General features: G+C 33.8%; 1 protein-coding gene across 1 annotated transcript; it reads left to right on the top strand.

Annotated features, from left to right (window-relative positions):
* The first annotated feature begins 841 nt into the window (after positions 1–841).
* LOC140882702 (COP9 signalosome complex subunit 3) lies at positions 842–5268 on the top strand. Its single transcript, XM_073288858.1, has 11 exons — positions 842–1176; positions 1927–2042; positions 2130–2376; positions 2793–2850; positions 2984–3073; positions 3411–3476; positions 3861–3950; positions 4032–4190; positions 4274–4395; positions 4770–4842; positions 4951–5268. Exons 1-11 carry the CDS (start codon positions 980–982, stop codon positions 5017–5019), a joined length of 1287 nt encoding a protein of 428 aa, XP_073144959.1. The 5' UTR covers positions 842–979; the 3' UTR covers positions 5020–5268.
* Positions 5269–9599: the final 4331 nt, after the last annotated feature.

Here is a 9599-nt window from a genome sequence, read left to right as displayed (position 1 = left end):
TGACCTTGTCTTGCTAATGTCTACGTACACTCAAACAAGACGGGTTAGTGGGTTTCCGGGAGAATTATCGACATGATTACTCCAACGCTCAAATCATTAATGTTCTCACACAAGAAAAGAAATTATATGAAAGAAGAGAATGCAGAGAGTGTTTTAGAATAAGGTGAACTCCTTTATTTATTTATTTATTTATTTATTTTTACCTCTATTGAGGGTATTTATAGGGCCTTAAGATGGGTGGCCTTATCAGAAATTTCGGGTAGTGGCCACGTTTGTGGATGTGTGAGGGAACATATCCCCTAATTATCAGTGGGAGTGATCCACGATGAATTGGCTTGGTCTCCTTGCCTCAGCTGGTTACAATGTGTTCGGTGGATAGGATTTGGAGAGGATTTGGTGGAATTTGGATTTACAAATACTGTTTTGGTATTTGACAAAATGAAATTTTAAAACGGGATTGGTATTTGATGGGATTTAATGGGATTTCATTTAACTAAGTGAAATCCTTACAAAATTGGTCGAATTTCATGGGATTTCATGGGATTTTGGTTTATAAAAATAATAAAATAATTTCTAACAAAAAATTTATAAACTTTAGTTATAAATTTAAGTTTTTCAAATATTTTTTAATAAAAATATCACTTTTCTAAAATTTATGCTAGCAAATTTCAATATGTATTTTAACTTTTTTCTAAACACCAAAATAAAATATAAATTCCAAAAATTCCAAACCCAAATCCAAACACTGTCGGAGAAAGCCTCTCGCAAGTTTGGTTTGTACGAATTCTTAAAATTTGACAACCAAAAAAAGGAACGGAGAAACAAAAATGACTAAAACCCAAAACCGCAACCTACTTGAACCATAAAAACCGGTCGTAAAGTATGAACAAGGCCCTTCGGCCCAAAATATGCTTTACTGGAAAATTCCTCTCAAATTGTTCATAACATTCAATCGTCTGTAACAAAATTGAAAAAAGAGATGAATCTGAACATGAACTCCGTGGAATCGGTGGTGGCTCAAATCCTAGGGCTTTCCGGCGACAACAACGAGCTAACTCAGCTCTCCAGCTTCTTAAAACAGTCCGAAGAGTTGCTTCACACTGAATCGAGTCGCCTCGCTCCTCTACTTAACGAACTCGACCCCTCGATACACTCCCTTGGCTACCTCTACATCCTGTAATTTTTCATCTCATATCTTGATTTTTTACTGCATTAAGTCATAATAAATCGTGTAGTGTGGTAGGGGACATCGCTGATATTTTGTTTGATCATTGTGTAATCATATTTAAACAAATACCCATACCAATATGGCCAATCCTATGCCAGAAATGCTGTCCTTGGTTATTGTACCCTCCTGTAATTACTCGTGCTTTTTTATTTTATTTTATTTTATTTTATTGAGACTCTCTTTTCTTGATTGGGCTAATTTTTTCATGTTATTTTGGAATTTTATTTGTAACATTTGTGGGTTTTCATTCCTTTTCTTAGGGAAAGGGTTGAATTGATTGAGAGCATTGTATTGGGGTTATCGTAGTTTAAGGCCTGATCTTCCAAGCTGATATGCAAATATACATAAGAAGTGAAAGTATATTGGTATCACTTTGTTTTGCTTTAGGTTTATGAGGAAGTCCTCAATCTCTAATAGAATCTGTTAGTATATCTGGGCTGAATTTTTTTGGAAAGAGGCAAAGTTTAGTTGTTATTCTTATTTCCAATATCATATGGGAATGTTGAAAGGTCTTGGATTTGTTTCTTGTTATTGTTGATACATGGAACAATATCAAGAATTTTTATGGGTGATTTAAACATTATGATCCAGTTGACTTTAAAATTTTCATATTTGAAATCTCCTTCATTTGACTGGTTTTTCTGTTTGCTTGTATACTGACAACCATTTGGCCTTTATCTTATACATTGTTCTTTCAGGGATGCGTGCACTTCGGTACCAGTTTCGAAAGAACAAGTGAATGAGATTGTGCTTTCCATATCCAGGTTTATAAATGTCTGTGCTGCAGAGCAAATTCGGATGGCGCCTGATAAATGTATTTACCTTCTCTTTTATGTGATTAGTTTGTTTTGTTGCTGTTGGCCTGCTGATTTTAAACTTTTGATGGTGATGTGACTTGCAGTTATATCTATTTGTAAAAGGTTTAAGGACCAAGTTATGCTTCTTCAAGATCCCATGAGAGGTGTGGCTCCAATGTTGAAAGCTTTGCGGAAGCTTCAATCGTCATCCGAACATTTGACAACTTTACATCCGGATTATCTTCTTCTCTGTTTATTGTCAAAATTCTATAAATCCGGTCTTTCTGTTTTGTATGATGACATATTTGAGGTTGAGCAACCACGCGATCTTCTACTATACTGCTATTATGGGTATGTTTTCTTACTCAATAAAAAACACTTTCTCGGTCAGATTTTTTATTGACTTCTTGTATTGGCAAATGGCCTGCATTTGGATCTAACTTTTATAACCCCATTTGCATTTACTATATTTTTCTTTTTAATTACTGAAATAACTTGCATTTACTTTCAAAATTTCTAGCCGTTAACTATAGCCTATCATTCAGTTCAATTTTTTGCAATAAGTTTTTGACCAAGATTAGTTCGGTCGCCAAATAATTGGTTGTCCATGTTTGTTTGCTTATTTTCTTGAAGTAAAATGCGTAAGATACTGTGTGGCAGATATGGTTATGTACCTACGTATCATGAAATCTCTTATGTCCTTTTGTTGCTGCAAAACGACAAGGAAACCGTATTGATACATTATCTGATACCTTGCATAAAACTAGGGGTATAATATGCATTGGACAAAAGCAATTTCTGAAAGCCCTGGAGCTACTGCACAATGTACGTGACTCTTTATCTGATTTCTTGTACCATCTAATCTTCTTTAGATTCTACCTTTTGTGATGTACTAATTTGTTACTTCAACCTCTTCGGCAGTTCTTTCTATATATCATTCTTATTTATGTCTTTCTAGGTTGTAACTGCACCTATGTCCATTATAAGTGCTATAGCAGTTGAAGCCTACAAAAAATACATATTGGTGTCTCTTGTTCATCTGGGGCAGGTATTTATGGTCTATCTTATGTTTACGCGTCATTTCTACAACTGAGTCGGCCTTTTTTAGCATGTTGGATTCTGTTATGTTAGAAAGGCAGTCTCCATGTTCTATTTTTAGGACATATTGTTAAAAGTATGTTGATATCAGCACTATTTTGGCAAGTGTGCTTGTTTGTGCTAGGGTATCCTTGTGGTTGGTTAGCTTTGCTCTATTTGTTTGACAAACTTTAACTTTAATTAGCTGTTCTTCGTTGTTGATAAATCTTCTTTGGCCACTTTATCTTTCAGCCTGCAACTTCCATTTGTTTAATATATTTCCTTAACAATTATGATTTTAATGGCAGTTCTCGACCAGTTTCCCCAAGTATACTTCTTCAGCTGCCCAAAGGAATCTGAAAAACTTTTCTCAGGTGTACTTCTTGTACCTTTTTTCATTTAGATGATTTTCAATTCTTTAGGGTATAGCTATCCAAGGCTAAGCTTAATTTCTTTTCCCGTTCTTATGGTTCATTTGGAATTCAGTGAAAATTGCAATCATTTCACCGATTGACCACAAACTGATTTGAAATTGTCTCCTATTCCATGTTTTTAAATATTAAAGAACGGAACAAAATGAGTTATCTTATGGACATTGATTGTGTATTATGGATGTAGGCTTTATCGATTGGGTGTGAAATATTTCTTTTAGATAATGAGAAAGATTATGACTTGCCATCCTTTCAGAATTTGTTTTAGATCCGAAGTACCTTTGATTTGTTTTTCTCACCTAATTCTCTTGTTCTTTTGTTGAGCAGCCATACCTTGAGTTGGTGAGTAGTTATAGCACTGGAAAAATATCAGAGCTTGAGACTTTTGTTCAGGCTAACAAGGACAAATTTGAATGTGTAAGTTACTGTGTTGAAGCTCTAACTCGAGCCATTATTCTGTTAGATTATATTAGATACAACTTTATCCTCCACTTGCAGGACAAAAATCTTGGATTGGTAAAGCAAGTAGTGTCTTCTATGTATAAACGCAATATTCAGAGGTTGACACAGACATACCTCACGCTATCCCTCCAAGATATAGCAAATACTGTCCAACTAAATAGTCCCAAGGAGGCCGAGATGCATGTACTTCAAATGGTAGGTGGAGCATCTTGTGACGCGCTATGTTTTGAAATGAAAGAGAAGTGGTCTTTTAGGAAACTATTTTTCTTGTTTTTTAGATCCAGGATGGTGAAATTTATGCAACGATTAACCAGAAGGATGGGATGGTTAGATTCCTGGAGGATCCTGAGCAATACAGAACGTGTGAGATGATTGACCGAATTGACTCCTCAATCCGGAGGTATGTATGTGTTAGAATTGTTGGTATATGTATAGAATGATGTGCAGTAATCCCTCTAAATAAACAGGATGGATTATGGAATCTGTAACTGTCCTTTTGATGGTGGGCTTGGCGCTGGAAACATGAATAACAAAATATGAAATGTATTCTTTTTAGCTTGAAGTGCCCTAATCATTTGCCACCAAGTATTATTACACCTTTTGTATAGATATCCTGGTTTCGGCCATAATTTCTTGGAAATGTAGTGCTATATTTGGTAGCTGTAACCAGAAAAGTAACCAAGAAAGACAGCTATGTTTGCTAAATTACTTCTTGACTGCATATTCGATGAAATCCGATTGGGTCGTTGATATGTTCTTTGCAAATTTGTTTAGGGCTATGACACTGTCGAAGAAGCTAACGACCATGAATGAACTCATGTCATGTGATCTTTCTTATCTTGGAAAGGTACTGATTTACCATCTACAGTCTATTGCCTATCGCCTAAATTATTACATTTATCTTTTCTTCAATATTTTTTGTTTTTGTTTTTGTTTTTGTTTCTCGTGTACTTAGGTGGGAAAAGAGCAGAAGAGATTTGATTTTGATGATTTTGATACCGTGCCTTCGAAGTTCAACATATGAGAAAGATATGTATCATCTTCTACTGGTGTTTGATGTGAAAAGCTATTTTGTTTGGAGAAGCTAAAAAGTAGATAGCGGGTTGTCAAGTTTGAACATATAGGATGGATAAAGATTGCACCTCCTTAAGTCTGTATCCGTTGGGAATTGCGCCTTTTAGCATTTCTAGAATCCTACTGATTCGTCTGTGCTTCGCTCTTATTACCTTTTTGTTCAACACTATTTCAATTGATTGATAGCCTATTTTTTTTTCCCCCCCTTTTTCCCTTGAAGTTAATTGATTGATAGTCTTGCTCTTGCACTATACAACAATTGTTTCCTCCAGAAGCACTGTCGAGACTTGAGAACCGCATTATGGTTTTATTGAGTAGGAAGTTCTGGTTTGGTTACCAGAGCAGAGTTGGTGAGGGCATCTCGATAACAAATATTGAATAAAACACGCATTCAAAATAAATCCATTTGATTGCTTTGATAACTAATTAATTTATACACATATAATGGTAATTATGATGAATTTGAAATACATTTATCCAAATCTAACCTTAAATATGGGGATATGCAAGAACGATTCATGTTAGGTGGGGGCTAAACTAAACTTAATCATAAACTTATTTATGTGAAAAACATTATTGATTAAAAAAATTAATATATCAATATATGTAATAAATTTAATATATCATTAGTAATCAGCTAAGGTTTTTATGTTACAAGAAATTTGCGCATTGACACAGTTCTTGCACAAACAACTTATTACGAAAAAATAGATAATCGAGCTGACTTGGCTTAATTGTCATCAGAACAAAAATATTTTTAAAAATGTTTATTCACCACCTCTAAAAACATTTTCGATTCTAACATATGGTATCCGAGCGGGTTTTTGCTTGATTTGAGCTATACTTAATACCATGACTTCATTTAACAACATACCTATGTTTTCTATGAAAGAACATAATGATTGAAAATTTAGTATGCAGACATACTTTTCAGCACAAGATGATGGTATATATAGGTATGACAATGGGTCTCGGGTCTAAACCCGGCCCGACGGGACGGATCTAGACCCGGTCAAGCGGGTTCGTATGCGGGTCCGGGGCGGGTCTCGGGTTTGGACGGACCCGCCCCGCCAAAAATATATATTAATATATAAATATAAAATATATATGTATATATATTAATAATATATAATTATATTTTTATATTAAATAATCAATACTTTATTCATAATTTGAGTTTATAATATTTTTGGGTTGAAATAATTTTAATATATCATGATATTTTTAATATAAAAATATATTATTATAAAATTTCTTTAGTTTTTAATTATTAATTAAATAAAAAATAATACATTTTAACTTGTGAGAATATTTTTTGTCCTAAATATTGTTAATATAAATTTGAAAAATAAATTTAAATTATTTTTTTAACTTATTTAAATTTTTTATTTAATAAAATTTAAATTATCTAAAATTTGGCGGGTCCAACGGGTCTAACCCGGATTGGACCCGCCGGGTCACGGGGAGGGTCAGGTCGGGTCCAAGGGGAGGCGGGGCGGGTCTCGTGTTTTCCCAAACCCGACCCGCTGCCATTCTTAGGTATATATGTGGTATATTATCATTTATGGACCAACGAAGATCATGAAAGCCAATACTGCTATAGCTATCACAGAAGGTGCGCCTCAATTTATTGAAAATCCCAGATAAGAGTGGACTGTTGATGATAAAAATAAATCAAATCTGGACAACGTTGCAAAATATATACTCTACAAAACTCTTGATAAAAATGTGTTTAACAAAATCAAAACATGTAAAACAACAAAATATATATGGTAAAATCTCACTCAGTTGTGCAAAAGACATGATCAGGCTTAAAACAAACTGACAGTAACCATACAAAAGTTTGACAGCATCAAGATGAAAACTGGAGAAACAATGAATGAGTTTGATAAAAGGTCCATCAGCGTCATTATTGAACTGTCTTCCTTGGGAAAAAGTTACAGCAACAGAGAAGTATCTCTGAAATAATAAGAGCCTTGCCAAGGGAATGTGATGTTAAGACCATTGTCATGAGAGAATAAAAAAATCTCGACATAATTGAACTGCATGATTTGCTTGCTGAATTTTAAAGGCTTATAGTTTTAGTTGGTAGCTCGGATTGAAAAGGAACCAATTATCACACTAGCAATAAAAGCCCTGACAGTAACAGAGGACTCATCATTAAAATCAGTAGAACAACTAAGAAATGATGCAATGTCTCTGTTTCAAAAAGTTTGGAAAGTTCACGAGGAGGAATCACAAAAACTTCCAAGGATCAAATAAGAAAGGCTCCTATAGAAAAAAACCAGTTGGGGATGATCAAGGCTATTACAACTGTGGAAAGACTGGACATTTCATGTCTGACTGTAACAGACCAAAAGAAGGATGAGAATAAATCTTTTGGAAAAAGAAATTCCAAAGAAGAGAGAAGATCATTCAGAATAAAGAAAGAACACAAAGTCTTGATGGCAGAAGAAACAAAATCAAGTGGGCCGAAACAGATACTGAAACCTCCAGCTCAGAAAATTCATCAAGTGAAAATGATGAACCAACTCAATGTTTCATGGCTGATGCTGAACTGAAAACCATTGAAGATAAAGAGGTATTTGATTTTAGCTCCGATTAATTTACATTAGATTATAGTATCACAACACTCAATGACATCGTAATAGAGTATATAAGAATATCTCATCAATTCGAAGATGTAAAAGTAGAACGAAAGGAACTATCAAATATGTGAGACATGTATAACTGTGATCAGTCCAAATGAGTGTGAGAGTCTGAAGTCTCAAATAATTCTGCTAATGAGTGAGAACACAAATATGAGAACTCAAATCCAAGATATAATATATGATAATCAAATGTTGATGAACTTATTCAACACTTGAAATAAGTCTTCTATTTCATTAGATATATTTCATTAGATAAACTGCATGGAATGCAAAAGCAAGTTAGAGAAAAAAACTGGCTTAGGCTTTAGCATAAATGACAATAGTGCATACGAAACCAATATTCAATCATGTCTGGATAAGGACAATTCAAAATACGTGAAATTTGTCAGGTCCAACATGACATGTGCACATTTAGAACCTGAAATTCATATTAGTCCACTAGTATCTCGACAAAACAAACTTTTACACAAAGGCTTAGGATTATGTAGAACCACAGAGTTCAAAGTCAAGCTGGATAAATATAGACCAATTGGTTTAAGTATGATTAAACAAAACAAGACTCTTTGAAGGTAAAACATAGACAATTTTTCAGACAAAAATCAGTTCAAAAGAAATACTAGATGGATAACATGAAAGATCACTCTAAACAAAATTTTATCAAGGACGCACAACACTATGCACCTAAGGTGTCAGCACAATCATACACTCTTTTGGACACATACTAAAAAAATATGAAAGATAATTTAAGTATGGGTTCCCTAGGGAATAATCCAATCTGGATCCAAGTAGGTATGGGCAGCAAATTTAATGTTAATCTGAGATTTCAGGTGACAAGAAATGAGTTGTTAAAGAAATCAGTCTAGTATTTGGACAGTGGCTGCTCTAGACATATGACTGGTGAAGTCAAGCTGCTATTTGAATTCACTTATTGCTTTGGTCCCAAAATCATGTTTGGAGATGACTACAATGATAAAGCTATGGGTAAAGATAAGAATATCCGTGGTAACATTATCATTAATGATGTTTTATTTGTAGAAAAAATATGAGATATAATCTTATTAGCATAATTAAATTGTGTGATTATGGATATATGGTAGAGTTTCATAAACATGCTTGCACTCTGAAAAATCAATATGGTCTTTGACAAGAGAAAGAATTGGAGACACTTACAAAGCAATCTGGTCCAAAAAATCATGTGATTATGTCTGCATTCTTTCTTCTAATATAACTAAGAATTGATTGCGACACAAAAGGTTGAATCACTTGAATTTCAAAGATATTCTAAGTAAACATGATTTGGTTATTCCTCTGCCCAAATTAGAATTTTTAAAATATAAAATCTACATTGTCTGTCAGTTTGGAAAGAAAGTCATATCAACTTTAATAAACAAAGTGTGGCGTTCCGTATTTTTGGACATTTTCAAGAATTATGATGCGAAAAAATGCAGAATACTTTTTTTTTGTAAACATGAATCGTGCTCGTAGGTACAAAGTACCATGCGTAAAATTAAGTTCGACCAAAGTAACTCAAAATCTCATGATTCAAAACTCGTTTAAACTATCATTGAACATAAATGATGCTAACTCATACGGGCACGCCAAAACTTCCTCATACAAGCAAAACTTGAAATTGCAAATATATGATCTCAAAATAACGTATTTAAAACATGATTTGATATTAAAATGACCTACTAAAACATGAGAACAAATAAACATGCATAATATTAATAAAATACCCTTTCGTGGACATGCTTGAAATAAATACTGACCGGTAGAATACAATCTGTTAAATAAATTCGATTATACAACTCAATCGAATAAAAACCTACAGCTAATCCTGCTTTCTTTTCGAGTCCCTGACTACTCCAAGTCGTTGGGC

This window comes from Henckelia pumila, chromosome 2, assembly GCF_033568475.1.
Source record: "Henckelia pumila isolate YLH828 chromosome 2, ASM3356847v2, whole genome shotgun sequence".
Lineage (NCBI taxonomy): Eukaryota > Viridiplantae > Streptophyta > Magnoliopsida > Lamiales > Gesneriaceae > Henckelia > Henckelia pumila.
This window is presented reverse-complemented; position numbering and strand designations above follow the sequence as displayed.